The following is a 23,938-nucleotide window of genomic DNA, read 5'->3' as shown; positions in this document are numbered from 1 at the left end:
GCACCCTGCACCTCCTGCCTTGCACACAGCCACAGAGCATTCAAAACATAACTGGGGCTGACAGGGAGAGCCAGGATTGGTGTTACTTGAGAAGTGCTGTGCTCTCATCCAGTTCCTGTGTGCTGTAGTGGCAGGAGGGAGGCTTTCATGTATAGTTATAAGCTCAGGTGTGAAGGTGTTTCTGTTGTGCACAGACAAACTGCACAACTCCAAATGCCAGCACTCCCTGGAGATGGAATTTCTTCATCCCAGACAATGTGGTGGCCTGGAAACAAGAGCTGGCACAGCAGTGCAGGTGCAGTGGGAGGTGTGGCTGCACAACACCTGCACTGCTGCAGCACAGGTTCAGTTGTGCTCCTGCCAGAAACACCTGGACAATCTCACCTGCCTGTTGAGATCAGCTTTTGGCTCCAGTGTGAATTAACACTGGGGCTTTAGCAAATGTGTGACAAGTACAGCACAATGCTTCTGCAGCAGAATCGGGCTGGATGCAAGCAAATTCTGAATTTCTCAGTGGATGAAACTGATGTAACATTGTCCATATTGAATTGCATTTAAAAACAGTAATCCCTTCCCATTCATTGCTAATTGGAGGAAGCAGATTATAGCTGCCAAAACCGCAAGTCAAATGCCAATAATTTAAAGCACAAAGGAACTCAAGTAACAGACATGCTAACCTAGATATTAGAAAAATTGTGTAGGAGGTGTTTTCCAATTCTATTTTAAGCTATATAAAATTAACACTTCATTAAAATCTCTGAAACATCAGCTTCAGGGCTAAATTTAGCTTGCACCAGCACAAATCCAAATCACCTCTCATAAAGCAATAATTTTATATAGATATAACCAAAGTCTAATTTTGTCACTTTTGAAAGTGCAACCTTGTAGCCATAGAGATGGCAGCAGAATTGTGAATTTGGCCTTTTAATAGCAAAGCTCTTCCATTTGTGACTAAGTATGCAAGCTGCCCATCTACCTTAATGTAGAGAGGCAATGCAGAGAGAATGAGAATTAAATTTAGGAGAGCCTGATTCTGAAGAGCAAGTTTTAGCAAATATTAGTAAATGCTGTGCTTGGTAACATTCTGAACTAATCAGCTTCTGGAACACAGTACCATTGCTTGTTTTCTCAAGCTCCCTTTATTTCTACTTCATGAGCTAGGTGCTGATGAAACACCCTGCCATGGTATAGTCAACACTGAGATGTTTCCTCTTTCCAGAAAGCACTTAGTCTGGACATTTGGTCTTGGGTGCATTGGAAATCCTGCTGGAAAATAAATACAAATACAGACTGTGAAGTCTCTCTGCTCTTCAAAGAGCAGACTGTTGTTCCCCCTATCACCCACAAAAGTACATCGAAGTATTGTATCCTCCTTATGTTCTTCCTGGTGATCCTCCAAGGATTTTGATGTTTAACATAGACCCTTGTTCAGAGTTGGGATCTAAAATCCTCAGTTATCTGGTGTGTTTGACAGCAAGCAAAAATCTTTATATGCATTTTGAACTGTCCTGTGGGGCCTTAAGAGTTGCCTTGCTGCTAGGTTGTCTGGAAAACCCGTGAGAGAATGTTGGCTTTCCTTGCCTTAGGTATTTCTGGTGTAGTTCTCTTTTCTCCCTTGTAATCTAGGGAGTTCTTTTCATAAAGAATGAAAGTTTCAGCAATAGAAATCTTGGCTGATTGGTAGTGCCAAAAGTTTCTGCTGGAAATCTTGCAGGGAACCTGCTTAAATGATCACATGATCTTCTGGTTTTGTTGGTTTTTGTTGTTATTGGTACAGATAGTACATTTATTGCTGAATAAAAAATTCCCATGGGTACAAGGTGCACACTTCTTACATGAACAGCTTTGGCTATTCAGTGCACTTGGGTAGTCTGAGGAACAGGAGGAGTACATGGGATGGTGCAGAAGCCCCCAGCACTTTCTTCCTGGAGCATATGGTGCTTCTGGTCTGCAGGACACGTGTCTGTGTCTGTAAGAACTGAGCTACAAAATGCAGCCAGTCACTCTGCATATGCTGCTGCTTATGAGCCCTTGCAGTGGTTAAAGATGGTGTAATTGGCTGCAGGAAGTATAAGCTTCTGTCCCATACAGAAAGAAAAAAATCATTTATGCTTAACAAGCCTTAAATCTTTTATTTCAAGTTGTAGCTGCTACATTACTTCAGTACATGCAGCCACTGGAACCATGAAGTGCACACTGAGTAAAGAATCCAGTGTGGGGAAAACACTGGGAGATGTGGACATGGTCTTCAAGCTCCAAATTTGCCAAATGGTGTTGTTCATAACCTGTAAGTTACAGTGCACTGACAAACAAAAAAGCTTTTATCAGTATTTGTGTGGTGTGGGAACCAAACAAACCAATTTTGCAAATTGTGATTGCTTAATTACATGATTGGAGGCTAGGCCTGTTGCAGATAGCAAAACAATTCTAATTCTGTCCCACAGTGGAAGGTTTAAAAGTCTTTTAAATGGTTTTACAGCATTAAAAATGCACTAAATATTTTGTTTATTGCTGGACACAATGAATGACATGCATTCTGAGTTGCATATCTTCTCAAAAAGCAAAGTATCAGACAGTTTGGTGGACACTCAGGGAAAGGAAAAGATCCATGCCCAGTTGCTCAGAGGGCATTTCATCGCAGTTCCCTCTCCCAAACCATGTGTCTTCTCATGACTATTTTCTGTATGTAGTGGGAGTCATTTCTTTCACCTGCTGGCCAGGCTGCTGCTCCTGAACTGTTCACACATCCACAGCATTTTGGCTGTCCAGGGAATTTGGAGGGGGACAGGAGGAAGCAGGAGGCAGTGGCTTTGCTTTGTCCACTGCACTGATCAGAGGTGGGATCAGAAAATGCCATCTTGGAGCAGCTGCCAGTTGCTGCTCTCTCCCCAGAGGTAGAAAAATGTGATTTTATGTAACAGTTTTCTCAAGTTCATGTGCTACCTTTACTTGAATAGCAGTTGTCTGTTCCTTTGGCAAAAGAATAACTTCAGCTGCAGGCTGGGGTTTGTCTGTTGTAACGGAGGTGGAGCTGTGCTGTGAATCAGTCTCTGACTCTTTCTGGATTCGTTATGAATATATCAGAGTTGGGGCTGGAGAAATCAGTTTGTTCGGTGTACTGGGGAGCTGAGCTGATTTCCTGTGCATCCCTAAAGAAAAGGATAAAAGAAGGAAGCTTGGTGAAGTTTGCAGGAAGGACAGATAAGCTGCAGGCAAAGCTTTTTTGTCACTGCCATTATGGCACCTGCTGACCCAAATGCCCACTGTCACACAGGGGAGCAAACTATTATTGGAGAGTAATTACTGCTGTGATGTCATGCAATTAACTTGAATCACTTTTGCTGGCTGAAAGGTGGGAAGGGAGGTAGACACGTGAAACCTTTCTTCCTTGTGCTGCTGTTTTTCAGACTTGCAATACATAAGGAGAGAAAGTGATTAAGTCAAATTTGGACTGACAGTGCATGTAAATTATATGTTTAGTACAGAAATGTGCACCATTGTGAATGCCATGTTCAAACTTTATGCTAACCCTGTATGTGATAGAGAGCACCAAGGGTCAAGTGTTTAAATAACAGACTGCAGAAATATGATTTTTTAAGTTACAGAAGAAATAATAATCTTATCAGTCCTGAAACTGAAGGAAAATTTCTATCAATAACCACAAAGAGGCAGTTTCTCTACTCCAGTTAAGGAAAAAAAAAAAAAAATTGAGGCTGCCAACCTATAAATTCAGGGGCTCTGGATATTTTCTCCTTCACGGGGATGACTTCCAGCTCTGGAGCACCCAGCCAGAGTAAACACGCAGCCTCCAGCCCACCTTCCCAGGTGAACCCATCTGCCCCGCGGGGCTCCCAGTCCCTGAGCCAGCACAAACAGCCTTTGCTTCCAGTCCCAGCCCAACTCCGGATCAGGCAGCCACCAAGGGGAATTCCTGGGATCTGCATCACTGAGCTGCCTTAGTGATACTGCTCAGATCCAGGGCCCTCCCCAGACCACTCTTACCTTGTTCTCCTCACGTTTCAAAACTTCTACTCCAAAAGTGCCCTAGAAATATTTTGAGAAAAGATCCTACTGCCCTCCTTAAAGAGCAGAATTTTCAAGGCTGTGCTTACTGATAGTGATGGTTTGCTATAAAATGCTCCACTATTTTCCCGCAGCTGGGCACAGTAGACATGAGCAATAATTAGGAGCAGGGCAGATGACCTTCTTTTGAACTTTATGGTTCCTTTAAATTTTGATGAAAACTTATCTTTAACCTTTATCTCTATTTCTTCTCTTGGAAAGGGGGTGAAGTTTTGAACCCTTTTTTTTATCCCTTGTCATTCTTTGCTGAGGGAGAGAGTACAAAATTGACTGAGAAAAGAATTTTATTCTGCAGCTTTTAAAGAGGGCAAGGGCATTGCAAGCAATGTCGATTAAAAAAAAAAGAAAATGAAACTATAAAGAAATACTTGACAGTGTTTCTTCTGCACTTATTGGAATATGCTGCTCAAGCTAAAAGAGAGGGCAAGAGGTAATCTGCTCTGCTATTTGCTTTTAATATGATCGTGCTTTTGTCTCCCACTACATCTAATGCTGCTTGTATCATTCAAAAACACACCTCATTATCTCCTGGTAAATGTTGAGCTGCTGCAAAACCAATTGTAGTGGGTAGAATGCCTCTGAGGTCAGGGTGTACATGAAATATGTAAGCTCAAAATATGTTTGCAATCAGTGACAATACTGCCTGCTAATGTGTTATTGCACCATTTGTCTTGCTCTTGGTCATAAATATTTTGCTTCTTAAGCTTTAAGGCAGCTCTATATCAGAGACTAAGTTTCACGTAACTGGTTTAGTCATTGTTGCTCTGACATTTATCTTGGATGCACCAACTTGTGTGTAGTCTGCTAAAATCAATACATAAAACATGTAAACTTAGTTGGAGAAGAGTGGGTGTCTTTTAAGCTTTTTTTCATATGGTAAGTAGAGGGCTGATATGAAAATCGTGCAGCTAATTTAAACAAGGTTGAGGAAGAAATTAGATTTTGCTCTCTGAGCCTCATTTTCAAGGAATGAAAAGCTCAGTCCAGGTACAATGCAGCATTCTCGGAGCATTGAACAGAATCAGTCTTTGTTCTTCAGTGAAACTTATCTGTGGAGGAGCTGCATAACTTCCTGTGAAACCCAGCCCTGCAGATGTGCTGTGCTCGTTGTCCCTCTGCTTTTGCTTCCTTTGGTCAAGGAATCAAGAATGGACACTTTGTGCTGGAGTGAAAATGATGCTGCCTGGTTTGCCCTCTGATGAGCTGGAGCCCTGCTCACCAAGGGGACATGACTTCCTGCCAGTTACTCTGCTGTTTGTTTATTTGTCAAGTGGAATGGGATAGCCCTCAATGAAACCAAAGCCTCCCTCCTCCAAACCCTGGAAAAAGAGGCAGCAGGTTCTCGAGCAAGTGCAAACAACCTGAACTGATGCTGTAAATGCATAAATGTAGGCACTAAGCAAGTGGAGAGAGTGGATGTGGTAGACAATAATTAAATAGTTTAGCTCTAACAAGCATATAACCAGAGTTCAGGAGGTAGCTGATCCACTTTAACGAGTCAGAATATCTGAAAGTGAATTGTAGCAAATTAAGACTTTAAGTGGTTAGGCTATAAACCAGAATAGAAATTGATTTTCTAATAGTCTTGCATACTCCAAATATCCTTAAGTGCTTTATGTTTTAAATAGAGTAAATGCATAGCAAAATGAATTGCCTATTATGCACCAAATACTACATTTGTTATTAAATCCTAGAACAAGACAGATTTTACCAGTATCTTTTCTCTAAGGATTTATTTAGCATAACATTTACTTTCTAGAATGAAATTGTCCAGAAATCAAATCCCCATTCATGGCCCCTATGTGTTAGATGCAGTATAAATAGAGTTAATAAAATCCCTGCTCCAAATAATCTGGGGCGTTAGAAGGCAAAAAGCACAGGGGTTAGTGAACACATCTGGCTTTCTCTGTCTGTCTCTACATATATTTGTGTTATATTGTCCCAGTTAAGAGGGATGAATCAAGTATTTTCTGACTTGTAGATTGCCACAGAGGTGGGTGTGGGAATGACCAGAGAACTCCAGTGGGGCAGGGCAAGAGAGTTAGAGAAGGAAGTGGGAGGAAAAAGAAACCAGAAATACTCTGAGAATGAAAGAGGCCATTTGTGGAGCAAGAGAGGTCTGAGCAGAAGTGTGGCTATGTGGAGAGATGGGATTACCTATGGGATAAGTTTGTGCTGCTGCAGAGTGCAGCTAAGACTGCTGAGCAAGGTGATCTAGACTGGGGAAACTGATGACTGCAGGTCTGAGAAACAATGAAGTGCAGAAAGAGTAGGACAAGGGGATGTGCAGAGGTGAGAGGATGGGACTTGCAATGTGTCCCATCCCAAGGGAGGATGGAAACATGCAACTACTGTCAGGGAAATGCTGGCAGAAGCATGACTGGAGAATATGAGTGCAGAGTCACTGGATTCCTGTGGAGCTGTCAGAATAATGCAATCTGATGAGACACTGAAGAGGGATGCAGTTTTGTTTTTTAATTTTTTTTTCTTGGTTAAAATTAATATAAAAGCAGAGTGATGTATGTTCATAGTCTATGCAAGTGTTTTGCATTGTTTGATACGTAATACTTGCCCATTTTCTCTAATTTCACATTGGTCCAGGCAGCTTTCCCAGTAATGTATTCCTGGCTCATATTTGTGGTGTGACATTTTTGATAAGTATTGTCTGGGTTAATCCACTGTGGAATAATGGTTTGAATGATGCACCAGAGCACTGGTTTCCCAACACAAATAAGCTGTAGTGAGCTTTGTTTCCCTTTAGGAAGGTGATCACTATATTCTTAGGTGAAGCAACTACAAGGAGGAATCTGATTTTCTGTTTATTTAAAAGACAAAAGGAGACATTTTAGGCAAAGTACCATCCATTTCTGATTGGAGGGTTTAGGACTGTGCATAAAGGTGTTGAGCTCTCTTGCCCTTCTCTCTTTCTGCTTCATCTGGAACACATTGACATACTGTAGGTTTGGAAGCCCAACTCAGTATAGGTTTACATAAACTGCTCAGTAAAAAGGGGATTACATCCCCTCCAAGTATATGCAAGCCATATTCATACCCTTGTATTCCCTTCTTAGCAAACAGTTTTTTAGTCTTGCTGAAATACAAGTTACCACAATAAGCTAAGCCTCTGCGCAAAGGTTAGAGCCTGAAATATGCTCTTACCCACTACATGGTGCTGTTTGTCTGTGTTATCTCATGCAAACAAGAACTTTTTTCTCCTGCTTCTTATTGATCCCAGTAGGTGAAGGAAGAAACACCTGATTTATTAGTCATTGGTCCCTTTTCCTGAGGACTCAGCATCTAAAATAAATTGAATGGGGTTAAGACTGTACTTAGACCCAGACACAATTGTTTGTGTGCCTTGTCTTTACAATAAGAAAAAACTCAGAAGCAAATTCAAAGTGTCATTAGTGTCATGCTATAAATAAACAAAATGTTGCACAGATAAGAGAATACCACATTTTCCATCTTGGAAATAGCTTACAAGCCATTAGGTGCAGGATAAGACATAGAAGCACAGATTTAGAGAGGAAAAATAAAGACAGATAAGTGTTGAGGAGCAGAACAAAAAAGCAATCTGTGACTGTGATGTTTGGATTTTCCATCCTGACATGAAAATATTCACTCCAGAAACATGAGGAGACACCAGTATTACCTGGTAAGATGTTGTGCCTTGTTCTGTCTGCCCCTGAAAAGCATTCTCAAGGAATGGGAAGATGACCTCAGCTGATCTGATGGCATTTCTCCCATGATGGGAGAGCCCCAGGGGCAATTCTGGGTCCTCTGTTTCTCTCCAGGACCAGCAGGAGTGAAGTGTCAGGAGGTTGGATGGGAAGCATTAGAGCACCCTGTACTTGGTGTATGCCATGGCTTGATGCATATCTGTGGAGTCAGATATTACAAAGAACTGCTCCTTCTGCATCTCAGATATCTCAGGAATCAGGGACGTGTAACACATTACTTCTGTGCTTTTCGTCCTTTTTTTTTTTTTTTTTTTTTCTATTTTGCAGCACACAGCAATCAAAGCAACTCCTCTGTCTGGGCTGCCTGCAGCCCAGTAGATAAGAGAGCAAACACCTCCCATAGTGACAGGGACTCATTCCAACCATTTGTTTTGAGTTGAATGGTAGCTCTTGGAAAACATGTTTTCCATTCATAAAAAGGAAAAACCTCTACTCTTGATACTTTCTAATGCCATCCTCTGGAGGCTTGAGGGCCATGTGTCTCACACCCTTACTTTGGAGGTCTTGCTTTTATAGACTTTGTTTTTCACTCCCAGAGATTTATTATCCCAGTGCAGAAACAGTCTGGCTATGCCTCGGCAGTGGAAATGCAGCCATCTATTTGCTAAGAACAAGCTTGTGGTTTACCAGAATATTTCTGTTTCCTTCTGAGGTTTCCAGCTAATGAAGGGGAATTTATCCAGTACATTTATTGACATTAAAATAAGAGTTGCAGTCCATAAATAATCCCATTGTTGTTTTAGTTTGCAGTTTAAAACATTTTGTCAGCAGCATTGTCGTCCACTGTGACTCAGCTTGTGTTTGTGCTCCTAGTATTAGAGCTGGTAACACAGACACAAATTCCAGCTGTTCCCACCAGGAAGGTTTCAAAGTACATTTTGAAATAATTCCTGAGCTTTTCAGCACTGAGCACTTTTGATTCCAAGCATGGAGACAAGTTCACTGCTATTCCTCAAGTGACATCTATGATGATAAAAGCAGCGTCCAGATTAATTTCTGGGTTTATGCAAACTCCTGCCAGCACAGAGAAGCAAGAAATCCAGTAAGGGACAGGTGAGGTGGCCAGAAAAGAGCCACCTCCTGTTTTACCCACTCTCAGGAATGCACCTGGCCCTGAACCCCCTCTAAAGGAGCCTTCATAGACAGAAGCATCATTTTCTTAGTGGTGGATCCCTGAATTGGGAAAAGATGGAGATGCATCAAGGGACACTCTGCAGTTCCTGCATCCTTCTATTTTTGTTTTCTAGAATGTCAACCAGTTCTTTCATATCTATCAGCCAGCTTTGCAAAAGAAGGTCCTTTAGCACAAGGAAAAAATCAGGTCTTCAGACTTAAGGCCATAAATAATTACATTTGTTATACTGTCTTGTTTTAATGGGAAATACAGTGAATACAAGAAAAAATATCAAATAATTTCTACATAACACCCTCTTTGCTGGCAATACACTGTGTGTTGAATAAGACTTGATTTTCAAATATGTGAAGTAATCAAGTTTCATAAATTCTAAACTCATGGCAAATTTTCAACTTGATTAGTTGAAAAATATTTGCTCTTCTTAGTATGTTAGTTACTATCAGCTAAGTTTCTTGCAGATTTTTAAAACCTGCTTCAAAAAATATTAGGAGCCACACCAGAAGACCTACATGCTACAGACTTCATCTCCAAAATTCCTTTGTCTCCATGATCAGTTAACTGGAGGGGGGAAAAAATGGTATTTAGAGTGATGTGTTTTGAATGAGCTTCATTCAGAGTTTTCTCTTCCGTAATGTGATGTCCAGTGCCATAGATTACACAGGAGTGTAAATATGTCTTTACAGTCACAAAAGTGTTATCTTACTGTTAAATATTCAGTAATCCAGAGCCACTTCAACAGATTATGCCTGACTTGATGTACAATTTGCTTACACAGAGCTCAGCCCTGCCAAAGCACTTCTCTAGGTATTTACCTGCAGCGCTCAGCCTGCTGGCTGCCAGTCAGCTGGTATTAGCAGGAGGACAAGTGTGACACTCAAGAGGTAAAGCAAAGAAATTGGCAGGTATTTAAATAGATGTATGAGCCAGCAAACAGGAATGGTTTTAATATTAGTAGCATTTTAATCTTGTTCTCTAAACAAAAGAGGATTTACTTATTCATGGCTCAATAATTACAAAGTAATGTGGAGCTGGAGTTAGAAGTGAGGGCACTGGAAATTCCTATGATTCAGTGTATTTATTGTTTTAATTGTTCATATTTCCTTTGCTCTGAGGGATTTGGTCTTTGAGAGTAACATGATGGTCACTGCTACATCTGTCTTGGATTCCTTATTCCTTAAGAATAGCCCTAAGCAGAGAGTGTTACAGAAGTCTCTCATCAGGAAGGAGTAGTCTCAGTCTTTCATGTAGCTGTAGATGATAAAAGGCACTGATTTATCACTGCTGCCTGAATGTCCACCAGCACTGCTGAACTCAGTAGATCTTGTCCAAGAAAGCCATTTCCAGAGAGGTTTGAGGACTTGTCTGTCCTTTCTGGTTAACAATAAAATCTTTTCCACTATGAACCACTTGTAGCAAATCCTTATCCAAAAATTGAAGAGAAAGTAAAAGCAAAAGGATAAATTCAGAGATTAATTTCCTAGAGCATGTGAGTCTTCAATATTTGAATCCAAAAGTAGTCCTGTGGCATTATCTACAAACTGATAAGTGACCCTTGCCTGTGCCTGCACAAAGAGCCATGGCCTTAGCAAGCACTGGCACTCAGCATCCTGTGGCTGAACAAGTTAATGACAGAAATGTTCAGAGTTTCTGCATTCTCACCTGCTGGCCTCACTCTCTTCAAATATAAAAGCTGGCTGAAGCAATCCCCCCAGTTTCCACTTGAGTTCTTTGGGTCCTTCTGCACCCCTCTCTTCCTGACCTACATGGAAGCAAGCTTGCATGGAGAGATACTGAAGGGTTACTTCTCACAACATCAGACAGCATGAAATGTATTTTACTCATGGCAAAACAAGGCATCCTAAAGTTGTGCAACGTGTGCAGATATAGCAGATGTTTCTGGATACACAAAAAATTTGGAATGAGGTTATGATTTGTGTTAATATCAGCTTAGCCATAGCTCAGATAATGTCCTGGAACAGAGATTATCAGTGTCCAGTTGCACCTCTGAAATACAGAGAAAAAATAAAACCCAATGAAGGGGCTCATCTCATAATCAGGTTTCAAGTGATTCAACAGTTGCATTTTATGTGTTATATCATCCACTCATGAAAATAGTTTTAGACCTGTAAAAACAGTTTGAAAAGGACTAAGAAAATGAATGGAACAAGCTCTTCTGGGTTTTAATTTAAGATGGGATTACTTTTATGTATGAATAAGTCCTTTAGGGATGGGATAGTGAATCATTATGGCCATGTTCAGCAACTGTGCCCTCCCTAAGCAAAGACTTAAATACTGCCCCACCTCTGGTATGTCAGGGATCTTTTTCCTCATGATAACTTATTTCCTTAGTTATCTACAATTGATTTGCCTAAGAGTCATATTGAGATTATCATATGACATGAAAACTATCTAACATTGTTAATTTAAAAAAAATTTATATCAGCCAATCTTAAACCAACTGGCTATCATATAGAATTTAATAGAAAAATGAAAATTCTATCCTCCTGAATAAGATTTTTTCCAATTGGCTGGCACACAGAATGAGTTCATCATATAGATGCCAATTTACAAATATGTCCAATAATAGTAGGGGGAGCAACTGTTCCACAGCTCTGCCAGTGTTCATCAGACACAGTGACATTAGCCACATCATTAATCTCATGGTATATTAGAAATAAAGTCACCGGAATGGAATGGTGTCAAAGGATAAATGTTTCCCCCTTTGAAAATAAACTTCTCAGTTTCACCTCATTGTGTAGCCTTTTTTTTTTCTTTCCCCCTCCCCCTTTTCACCCGCCCTCCTATAAATCCTTTGGTTTCACCTGGCATTTAGGTAACAGTAGGAGACCAATATCCTGTGTCAGAGCTCATTCTACAGTTATCAGTTTAGCATACCCTTAAATCCCCACGATTGCTGTGCCAAGACCAATCCTTCCTCTGCGAGGTTAAACATATGCATTACATATTGAAACAATGTAAGTAGCATGTAATTAGCGCTGTTTATGCATTCGCACTTTAAATTATACTTCTAAACCTATGATGTTTTTCAAGGCACTTCAAGTTAGAGAGACTTAAATGAGCATTCATCTTGTCATTTTTAACTTTATTCATAAATAACCCTCTAAATATATTTGAATGGTTTATTACATTAGAGCCCATGAACTGACGTACACATTCTTCCCTAAGAGAATATAGTTCTTAATAAAACATCTTTTAAAATTATAAAACCCGTGAACATGGCAATTAAATTTACAAACAGTGTCATCGACAACTTTGACAAAAGATGTTTGAAGAGGGGGGAGTGTTGGGGGGCCTTTTTTCTGTCTTTTTTTTTTCTTTTTTTTTTCCCCCTCCTCTTTTTTTCCCTTTTTTAAAAGCCTTGTTCCATAAGGATTATAGCTCCCCCGCTGTTTGGAAAAGATAATTTCACTTGTAACACTAATAACTTGAGCAGGGAGAAGGCTGGCTGGGTGAATGGAATGCACTTCACTGCACATCTTGGCTTCGCTAGAAATCGGAAACAGATGGTCCTTGCGGCTGGCTTCCCACTCGGGCCCGCTCAGTGCCAGCCTGTGGTCGTTGGCTGGTTGCTGCTGGCACTGTGTGACTTGAACATAGTAGGACAGTGGCAAAAGAAATCAAATCTTTTTCATTGAGCACCAAACTGTAATGAAATTTGATAGATCTGACATTCTATACCCAACATCTAGTTAGAATATATTAACCTTTTAGTTTTCTTGAGCTCCTCTCCTACTAGTTATGAATCTCCTTATTAAGGGGTTGCAGTGGCTCTGGAGATAGCAGGAAAGCGGCATCTTCTGCATGCCCTCTAAAGCTGAAACCCAAAATACATAATTCAAATAGTAAAGGAAATGCAGGGCTTTTAACACCTCCTAAATTCTTCTACAAAAAAACCCTGTGCTAGTAATAGAAATAATCATTGGTCCTTTTTGTTAATATTTAATTCTATGAAGAAAAAAGAAAATAATAGTACGGTATTCCACCCCTGCGCACTCAGTATTTTCTGTGTATGTTTTGTATCCCCACCCCAATGAGGCAATGATGCCTTTGATCCAGCAGCATCCAAACTCACTTTGTGATTTGAAAGAATACTTTCATTTCAAATTATATGAATTTACATTTTCTTAGATGATACAGATTAGTCCAGGGCATGATTCCTCCTTTCCCTCTAAAGGCTTATCTCAATATATGCTTGATATTGGCTTTTTTAAACACCCTGCTCAGTCCTTCTTGAGGTCATGGTGGGGGACAGGGAGATATCATGCATGAAGAGCATGTTGAAATGTTGAACTGAGTTATGGTCACAGATTAGGAAATAGTTGGTTATATTTAGACTTAAAAATAAATCTGGTTTATGTTCCTTTGTGTTTTGGTTTGATAGGGAATAATTTTTACTAATTTTTAAAAAATGTTTGTATGTGTCATTCCTTCGCCTTCAGTCCTTTCATCTGTTCCTCCTGTTTCTTTCAGACATGAAGTCACAGCACTGTCTGTGATGTCAGTGTGTTTCCATATTGACAGACCGTTCTGTCAGAAACAAGATCTTGATGCTTGTTTCAGATGAGGGAAAAGGGGAATACAGATGGTAGGAAGAAAATCAGAGGAGTGAGAGGGGAGCAGGGAGAAACACACGCAACAGAGCTACAGTGGGAAAAGCAGAGTCCAAACCCAACTTTTCCTGCAGAGGGCAAAGGACTACTTTCCCTGGGTTCAGGAAAATCATCCAAAATGTGTGTGTAACATTAAGCAACCAGTAGAAGCTTTACCATTGCGCTGGTTTTGGCTTGGGAGTCCTTGAAGGTGCAGCAGCAGTGGTCACATGCTGCTTCTCTCCTTGTTTATGCCTTCAGCAACAGCAGATCCTCTTGATTGGAGCCAGGATTACAGGATTTCCAAAAGCTAGAGCATACTCGTTGTCAGCAACTTTGCATCAGTTCAGAGGCTACCCAAAAATCAACTGCCTGCTCTCACGTGGCTCTTGAATTAATTGTCACTGTTCGAGATAAGGAAATCCTCCTTGTAACTCATCGAAGTTGAGGCTTCCCAAGGAAAATGCCCCCAAAATTAGGAACAGATCTAAATCACTGTTGCAATGAGCTGAAAAGGTTCTGAGCAACTGCAACTGGAGAAGCAGGGGGAGGTAAAGGGAACAAAGAGGGTTAATGAGCAGTGGGTACCATGCAAGTAATAGATAATCTAATAACAAGGTCTAAGATCCTAAAGATGTGTCTGGCACTGGGAACTGCCCGCAGTTCTGCCGCGTTTCTTTTACCGATGTGAACAGTAGAAGCCAACATTTGGAGAAGCCACCCACTATGCCAACATTTCTAATGCTCTCATGCATTCGGTTTCCAGTAGACTGTAAAATGCCAGCTTGATACAGTCATCTGAATCAATATACTTTATTAGCCTTTTTTTAGCATCCTTTCCTGGTTCCGTGCACTTGATAGGAACAACAATATCCTCATCCAAACTTGTGGCTAAGGGAAGATAGAGGGGCTTGCTTGTGCTGTGTGAGCTGTGGCAGGTAACTCTGCTCAACAATTAAGCAAATTATTTGTGGATAGTTGGCCACTTCTCCAGTAGGAAGTTGGAGAGAAACTGGCAAGTACTTCAGTGCATTGCTTGAGGCCTAAAGCTGTCAGAAAACAAATCTCCTGCAGCCCACAACACACACACCTAACTTATTTCCAACTTGAAATACCACTCTATACTGCAAGCATTTTTATTTTGCAGCTGTATCTGCACAAATGTCGATGCCACATGAAGGCTTTCTCTTCCTTTGGAACAGATCTGATTTAGAAGCAAATATCTTTGTTGCTTATTAGTCTTTGGAAGGCATCGTTTTGTCCCAGCACTATTCACAGGGAGTGTTGTGCAGAATGCTGATTGACAAGAGTTAAATTCAAAACATGTAGCCATTTTCTGGTGTGTGGTTTTTTTCCTGATTGAAGGAAAACTACTTAGATGTTTGTTTCCAAAACGGCATCTGTCAGCAATCAAAGGGGAAAAATTGCATAAAACAAATGCAATTGTTTGGAGTAGCATTTCCTGGATCATGTTAAATGCTTGATTTGCTCCCCATTATGCTCACCAAATAATTTTATTTTCCACAATAATTGCAATATTTAACATGTTGTATTTAATCTTGTTTTAATGCTATTAACAACAGCCGCTTATGAAAGGAGTAATTGCTCTACGGGTAAGAACCCACCATCCCCAGCATCAGAACGAACAATGGCAAAGTTAACTGCACCTAATTGTTCTGAATTTAAAACACTGTTAACCAACAGCACTCCTCATTTCTTTGCACATAACCACTCCACTGTCAGGAAGGAAATGGTTTCATGCTTCTGTCATTCATAATCTGAAAAGTGTATGTTCTAAAAAAAATATTTAGTTGGTGTGTTTACAATTAATATTGGGAGGTAAAATCATATGTTGGTATAGGAAGAAGTGGTTAATACAGCAATTCAGAGAAAGTTTGTCAGTAGATCTCTAACTACATCAGGTGCTAAAACCCCATATAGAATACAGATTTATCAGAACTTGCCCAGAATTACATGCAGCACAACTGAGTATGAAATACTAAATAAATAATAAGCAGGCCTGGTAGGATGATGGGTTTGAGAGGTAGGAGCAGAGAGAGCAGCAGAAAATTGAATCTGACACCAATTCAATGGCTGATTGTTACTAAGAGTTTTGTTTTATATTTTGTGTGACTATTTGGAGAGGGAGGGTTTTTTCCCAATAAGCAGTGAGACTGAAAGGACAGGTAGTACTAGCAAACCTGCAAAAACAGAAGACAATAAATACTTTGGCTAGCCAGAGCAAGGACAGTTCCTGGCACAGTGTCCATTTTTTTTCTGGACTCAAAATAAAACTTAACACTTCCCATGCTAGTCAGTCCCTTTCCTGTAAATAGCAGTGGGATTGTACCTGCTATCTGGAGCTAAACTGCAAATTGGGATGCTGTAGTAGCATAGATCATTCACTGATGTGTAATCCAAACAGATTGTAAGACTGGGGCAAAAAAACCCCAAACTCCTGCATATTACACTAGCAGTTCATGCTTACACTAAATCATTTGCTTATCATCTGGCACATCACAGAAATGCAAGGGTATTATTGAAGCTCAGTAAAAGTTAGTTCTGTCCTGTACTGAATGGCAGTTCTGTAATCTGTGTAGCTCAGAATTACAATTTTGCTGTAGCCAAATAGTCAAACAACAGTTAATACACAAAATAATCCAAACAAGAATTGTGCACCCACAAGCTCCTCTTTCTCACACAAACAGAAACGAATATTGTTTAAAATCGAGTGGATGTTTTTAATACATTTTCCTCTTGTGTCCAAATCACAAAAAGATTTGTGGAGTGTAGCTGATTCTGAGTGAGCGAGTTGTATCAGCCATAGCTCCGCAGCCCTAAGAAATATTCCTGGTGAGAGTGTGTTTGCCAGTTCAGAAGTTCATTTTTTCAAGCACTTGAGGAAAGGCTCTACTGTATAGGCTGGAGTGCCCTGTCAGGGACTGTGGTGGTCACAGCCGAGCAACCGTCGCTCCGTGTGACACAGCGGGGTGATTTAAATGGAAAGCATTCACTGCCTGCTTAATAGTCAGCTGTCACAAAAGTAATACTTCAGTTGGGTTTACAGTGCACCAGGAGAAGTGGGAAAATGAGATGAGAAAATCGATGATTATCTCTGGCTTTGCTAGTCAGGAAAAGATTTTAAAATCAGACAATAACATGATTTCATAACTTTTCAAAGCAGTTTGTTTTGGGGCTGTCTTTTCCCAAGTTATCTGTCAATTCCTCAAGAAAATTTTGAATGTGGCAGAGAAGTTTTGCAGGAGGGAGAAACAAACCTCTGTGAGTTTGGCAGCTGTCACCTGATGGCATTAAGAAATGTAACATTAAAAACCACATTTAAAAAATATTGTAGCAAAATTATATTTTACAAATCTATGAAAAGGGGACTGTTCAGCTCTTAGAGGGCACTTTGAACCTTCATATGAAAAGTCATTCATTCAAATAATATCTATAAGATCTGATATCTAAAATCAAGAAGCAATAAATAGCCAAAACTTGAGCGTCTCAAAAAAACATGAAAGATCATTTGATTCCTTCAGAAAAAGTCTATCACTGGATCGAGAAATTAACTTGGACAGTTTATATTTTTGTTTTGCCTTTCGCTGCTTTAATTATTATATGCACATTATGAAAGAAAGAAAGAAAGACGCAATCTTTTTTCTTTTTTTGCTCTGTCTTTTCCCCCCCAGTCACGTACATGAGAAAAGTAGCTGCGATAAACAGATACTGAATCAGACTGAAAGTCTTTAAAAAAAAAACACCCAAAACATTGCATGATAGTCTCTAAGCAGTTCCATCTGTCAAGCAGAAATTTTAGGCTAATAGCCTGTGGCGATCTCCCTCCACAGTCCACTACCTGCCTTTGTCCTATTAAATCTCTTTATTCTTCTTAAAAAATAAAGAAGAGGAAAGAAAAACCTTGCAGACCAAAATCATCTGAGTGATGAAGCCCTAATTTTGACCGCCTCTCTTTGATGTTGAGCAGTGGGTTCTTATTTAAAAAAAAAAAAAGAGTGAGTGAGAGGGGGGGAGAGAGGGAGAGAGAGAGAGAGAGGAGAAGACAGTGCTAGGAGCAGATGACTTTTCATCTCCACTTCACCTTGCCACTGGGTCTGTGAGAGATTGGTTCATTGTCAAGGAGATTTTTTTTTTTTACCCATGATTCCATATGGTATGGACCGGGCTACATGTTGCCCAACATGCCAGTGCAAATGTTTTCTCAATTAGGTGTCTTATCTCCCGTGAGTTAGCATCAGATGAAGCTTGCTGACAGCATAATGGCAGGGAAAACCTCCGACGGCTCCATCAAATGGCAGCTCTGCTACGACATCTCGGCCAGAACTTGGTGGATGGTGAGTTGGCAGCAGGGCTGCTTTTTTTTTTCTCCCTTTTCTACTTTCCCTCCCTCTTTGACAAAATGTCCCAGACCTCACATTTATCAAATTAACATTTGATTTTTTTCACACTCTTCAGTAGAGCAACCTCACACTTGTCCCACTTGTGTGCTTTCCCCTGTGTAACAGGAGACTGTTAATGTGCACTACAGTTTCCAGAGGAAAGCTTTTTCAATTCTCCTTAAGGGAAAAAAAAAAAAAAAAAGTATGCAAAGAAGTAGTTTGAAAAAGCCTTGTTGTGCAGAGTAACTTGTCTCAGTCGGTCGCCTAACGCTCAGTTTGTTTTATTTTATCTGCTGCTTTCCAGCGTCCGTGTGCGCGTGCATTTTTTAGCATGCAGTATTTAGTAAAAAGGGAAGGTGGAAAGTTCAGTCTGTTACAAAGCGAGTCGATCCCTGTAAAAGCCTGGAAACGGTGCGGTCGTGGCGTGGTGTAAAATCATCACGTGTGAGAGGAGCGCGGTTTGCGAGGTGCTGCCGTTCATCCGAGACCCCGATCTAACTTTTCCCTCCGCTTGTTTGCCTTAGAACAGGTTCCCGGGCTGTGCTGACCTGGAGCCATGTGTTACAGATCCCACATAGTCTGGCTCTAGCTGCTTTTGGGCACAATTAAAGTTTCAATAAAGTCCCAACGTGCTCCGTAGAACGAGTTAACTAGCATGTCATGGTCAGCCGGGCCAGACAACCTTTGACATCTTGAATCTATAAGAGGTATAGTGAGTTAGGAGGATGCACAATAGCCCATTGTAGCAGAAGATGCAAGTCCTGTTGCGAGGAAGAGAGTCCTCAAATCATTACTGCCCTCGTTAGCGTGTTGTCCGTTAGGGATTAATTCGTTAGCAGCGCATTTTTAGTTTTCTGTAATTATTATTCTTGTGGCAAGCGTGAATTCTTCCAGTGAGAGGAAAAGTTTGCTGCCAGGACAATGAATGTATTATCCGCTCCTAACTGGACCGTGAACCTCAGCTCATTTCACATAGATATCAGTTAAAAAAGGACTGGCGAGTGGAATTACAAAACAAGGCATGATCACTTTCATTGTATGATACGCTGAAACAAGTCGGGGGCTTTCCCTCCCCCTCGCCGCCCCGGACCAATTTTGGTATCATTTGGAAAGTTTAAGACCTCAGAGGACTTGAAAGACTTTTAAAAGTGAGATCCGGAAGGATTTTATTCTGCAGCTTGGTGGTAGCCATTGTGTATATCATGTGGCTTGTATTTAAAGGTGTTTGGGCTCGGGGTTTTCCGTTGTTTTTTTTTTTTTTTTCTAAACTCTTAATTTTTTTAAGCGTCTATTAGAGGTTTGCCAGCGGTTGCCAGTGAAATGTAACATGCAGTGTTTGGTTAATGGGACTAGGGAAGGCTAACCACTTTACTTATAGTACTGATTTTCCAATTAGACTTTCTGCCAGGAGAAGTTGGAGGGGGAAGGGGTATTTGCATGCACATAAACTGTTGATTATTCATGTGACTTTTTTTAGCTTGCTAAACCCCTGTAAATAAGACTATTGATTTTTACTTATCATTTTCAAAACAAAATTTTTCAAGTACCTGTTTTAGCCACAAGATTTATATATGCTGTGATTTTGCCTTATTCCAAGCCATTTGTATATTTTATTACCACTCCTCTTTTATTGTCTATCGGCTGCTTTTATGATGAGGTACGTCCGTGTTTATTATTTAATAAGTATCCTCAAATGTTACTAGGCACTTATTAGCACTCTAGAGAAAGTGTCCAAGGAAGTTTCATTTCAGTCACATCTATTTCACAGATGTTTTAGTGCTGTGAATATAATATGTAAAAATCCTGGAAACATTTAGTAATGCACTTGCCTAAAAATAAACAGTTTTATAACCACACATGCTGTTGTTTAGATTAAACATTGCAGAAAGTTCTCCTTAAACTTGAACGTCACACCATTTATTTTCTAACAGAAAAAAAAATCACTTAAATAGCCTTTTTTTGTAGAAGTTGTGGTAGATAAGAGACGTTATTTTTAGCTGAAGTGAATAATTCAAGATCTTTACAATAGATGTGTTAATTGCAAATAATTTCCATACAAAGTTTCAATTATTGATGGAGTAATAAGCAGTTTTTCATACATTATGAATCTAAAACACGCAACAAAAATAGATTTTTTTTACCCCCCCCCAAAACCTCATCCCATTTGCCACATTCTTTTCATCAAAAGTAAGCTAGAGAGCAGATTTTAATGTTTTAAAGACAAATAAAGCTTTGAAAATTACCTCATGCATCGTCTGGCTGCACAAAATCTCAGCTGCACAGTGCTAAACTTCGGTTTGGTACTGCCAGCATACAAAGAGATGAGTGAATACCCCTTGCACCCATATGGACTCAGCTGCCAGCACTGGGATATGCAATTTTGCTTTTTAATGAATCGTAAACAATTTGTGTGTCAGGCGAGGGAGTTTGTTTTTTTCCTGGAGCAGGTTCTAAATCCATTTGAAGCTATAGCTGTGTACTGTACTGGAGCATTATGCCCAAATTTAAAGGTTCTGTGTCACTGGGATGAAAAGACCTGTTATAATGAAAGAAACGGCTTTATAAAAGGCTGGGTGTAGTAATCTCTCTCTTTCTTTCTTTCTTGCTTTCTTTCTTTCCCTCTTTCTGTCTCTCAACCTCACACTCTCCCTCTTTCACCCCAGTCTATAGCATGTTTATAGCCAGCTCTGGAGATAATGGAGATTGGTTGATTGCATGATTAGTAAAATGAATGGATTTTAGCATTGGGCAAAGCAGCTTGCAATTTTGAAAGGTGGCTTTAAATTGCAGAGTTCTAATTTTGACCTTATTTTCTTTCATAGATAATCTTTATTAATGCTCCTTTAATTCATTTTTCCTCATCACAGCTAGTTTTTCTCCCCAGCCATCTGATGGAATGGCTAATATATTTTATCTTACTTGCCAAAATAGCAAGAAGTCAAAGTAAAAGAAAAAATGTTATTTCTCTTTCTTGTAGACAGTTGTAAATGTTTCTAACTATTTCAGCAGAAGCTGCAGGATTTGTACATTTCAGTAATAATTGCATATGTCTTCACTGTTTTAAGGCACTCTTACACCAAATCTACTTTTTTAATGCTTTAATCAAGTAAATGCAATAACAGTTATTAGTCTGTCTATATTGTAATGTGGCATTTTAGCGTGAAAATTCCCCGAAATAGAGTAAATTTGTGTAAGAATGAGTTATATTTATTTTTAAAATATATATAAAATAGCAAACAATTTAACTGATATAGGAGCCTGAAGATACGAGGTGAATTTGTTGGAAAAATTATCATTATTTTGTTTTCATTGACATTTTCAATTGAAATTTGCTGCTGTCATAGAGACACTAAAGGGTTAGTCATAGAAAAGTTTCAGTACTCTGTCTTGCATTTGTAACAAATATGTGCAGCTGTGCTACTTTTATAAACATTTATTTCAGGCTGATTATTTTTTTAAATTATTTGCTCTAGCAAGCCAGTATGATGTGACCATAATATGTTTAATAAGGGATTGTCTGCAAAATTCCTTTGCACGGGGTTATTGAAATAGATGTGCAGCAAAGGTATATACTGGAGGGAAAATCCTCCATGGCAAAACAAAACTAAAGATCCCAAATTGGGCCAAGTTCTTCTCAAGGTTTATGCTGCCACCAGCCTGAAGTTGCTGCGTTGGGAGGAGTGGAGCAACTCCAGGTTTGCTCACCTGAGCAACTGAGTTCCAACCTGGACCCATAACTTGAGTTATCTCTGTCCAGTTTCAAACCCCTAAACTGTGCTCTTTGTGAGACATCTGAAGGGAAAAAAAAAGTCTCATTAATAAATAAGAAGCCATTTCAAATGACTCCATGTATGAGCAAACTGCTGTTATTGAATGCGACAGTTAAAGCAGATCTTCCAGTCATTTCCAAAATAATTATTTTCTAATTTTACTGTCCTGCTCTCGATCCACAGTTCAGCGTGAATGTCTTTATTTTCTGTCGAAGCCATGAGTGAAACCAGAGTTTATTAAAAATAGGCAGCCTAGATTTAAAATGGTCATTTAATTGCTTTAAAGATTCTTAACATCATTTTTTTACTGAAGCTTTTGGTGACTACCTTTCTTCCACACCTCTGTTTATTCAGAGGAATAGCTGGAATTGCTCAGGTAATTAATGCAATTTAAAAAAATATGAAAATGTCAAAATGTTGCTAGGATTTCCATCAATTAAGAATTAATAGAATCCTCACTATAAATCTCATTGCAAATGAAAATAAAAAAGATGGCGCATCTAATAGGCATTTAATTTCATCATATGGAAAGTTAATTGGCACTGCCAAAATACGCAAAAAAGTATTTTTTGTTTAAATCACTGAGCGTATCTATGCACACTCTTAGTCCAAGTTTATCATGGTAATCCCCACATGCTGTTGAACTGTCTGTGGCTTTGCTGATTTGTGCTTCTTACTTATGATTTACAGTATATCAAAAGGCATACATGTAGCAATAATTATCCTGCTCCTGCCCCTATAAAAATAACAAAGTGTGAACAGTGTAACATTGCGGCATGGATTTCCTTTGTTTTATACAGTAACTCTTGTATGTTCATATGCTGCTCAGCTGCTGTATAAATATTTTTAATAAAATTATTCCTTCTCTATCAGAGTTGCTAAATTCTCTGTATAGCTTAAACACTTTAGTGCATTATTATATATACTCTGTAATATCTTCTTTTTCTATAAGTGGCCTCCTTTTGCTTACAAGTATTTGTCTTAGTTGTTTTCTACTCTTTTTCCTTCACCTGTCCTGAATATTGCCATGAATGTTTCTAATTTAAAGCCAGAGGAGTCAGTGGCTGATTAGAAGACAGGAAATTGGAGGATTAAACTGTCTGGTTGAACTTCCTTTACTTATCAGTACTGTGTAACTCACACTGGATTATAAACTCATTGGGACAATTTCTACAGTGTATCAGTACTTCCTTTTTTCTTAGTCTTTATTTTTGTGGAGAAAGTACAGAAAATGTGGAAAGGGGGCAATTTGCAGGTAAAACCAAATACTTTTTAATAACACTGAAGCACTGGAAGTTTTACTTAAATTTGTACAAATGTCTTGAGGTATGAGAATTCATTCAGTTTTAAGTCATGCAGATCTATAATATAGATTTTAAATTCAGTATGTAAACAAGCAAGCAACAGATACTTTCGGGGAGGGGGAGGGAAATGACATCATTTTAGTAAGAGGAGAATGCGCCATGTTAACCCTTGTTCAACCTCTTCCCCTCAGAAACTTCCACATCTGTTGTGACACGACGGTGTAGCTGTGGGACAGTCTGGGGGAAGGCTGTAAAGAAAAGCCTGTTTATCCAAAAAAAATTTGTCTGGGCTCCCAGCACTGCCCACTGAGCCAGGAGCTGGAGATGTGACGTCCTCGCTCGGCGTTGGCCGGGAGGAGGACCTTGTGGAGGTATCTGTGTCACCAGGAGGAAGGGCACAGCTTTGTCCCCTTAAGGGCCAACTCATTCTTGCTAGTGATCCCTATGTCTGATTTTCAGAGCTCGTCACCTTGTGAAATCATTGTGATAGCTGGGAAAGCCAGTTACAGCACGATCTGGAGGGTCTGTGTTGTGAAGGATGAGCAGGAGAACTTCCAAGCTCAGTCTGTGCTGTACCTGTGGGGTCTCTGTGCTACCACTCACCATCTTTTAATTTTACACACTGGACTGAGATCAGAAGGTGTCAAAACTGTGATTAAAACCAGAGGACATAGACACTACCTGAAAGGTCTAACATCTCAATTTAAATTTAATAATGTACACCAGTTTAAACACCAGCACCGGATCTTTAAACGTACTGGGATGCTTGTGATGATTTTTGGCAGTCTGGCCTTTATACTTTTGGCAAGTCCCTCACTATACTGGGAGTATAGTGGAAATGGAGATGAAAATATAAGAATATTCTGAAACTTTTTGCTGCAAAGATCCCTGTAGTT

General features: G+C 39.7%; 1 protein-coding gene and 1 long non-coding RNA gene across 11 annotated transcripts in view; one reads left to right on the top strand and one right to left on the bottom strand.

Annotated features, from left to right (window-relative positions):
- Positions 1–1,245: 1,245 nt before the first annotated feature.
- On the bottom strand, positions 1,246–22,153 carry LOC110477143 (uncharacterized). The gene is made up of 2 exons (XR_002466538.4): positions 20,212–22,153; positions 1,246–3,149 (listed from the first exon to the last, which is right to left on the bottom strand). It is a non-coding gene; the product is annotated as an uncharacterized LOC110477143 (long non-coding RNA).
- Positions 17,633–23,938, top strand: part of NFIA (nuclear factor I A) — a 350,043-nt gene continuing 343,737 nt past the window's right edge. For 3 of the 10 annotated variants that reach the window (XM_021542570.4, XM_085585651.1, XM_021542485.4), the window contains exon 1: positions 17,660–17,923. In XM_021542570.4, coding sequence (XP_021398245.1) covers positions 17,828–17,923 — 96 coding nt within the window. In that variant the 5' untranslated portion in view covers positions 17,660–17,827. Of the gene's footprint in view, positions 17,924–23,938 lie in introns of all 10 variants that reach the window. The other 7 variants (XM_021542512.4, XM_021542494.4, XM_021542535.4 and 4 more) reach the window with 6 other exon arrangements.

The sequence above is a fragment of the Lonchura striata genome, chromosome 8, assembly GCF_050655825.1.
Source record: "Lonchura striata isolate lonStrDom1 chromosome 8, ASM5065582v1, whole genome shotgun sequence".
NCBI lineage: Eukaryota > Metazoa > Chordata > Aves > Passeriformes > Estrildidae > Lonchura > Lonchura striata.
This window is presented reverse-complemented; position numbering and strand designations above follow the sequence as displayed.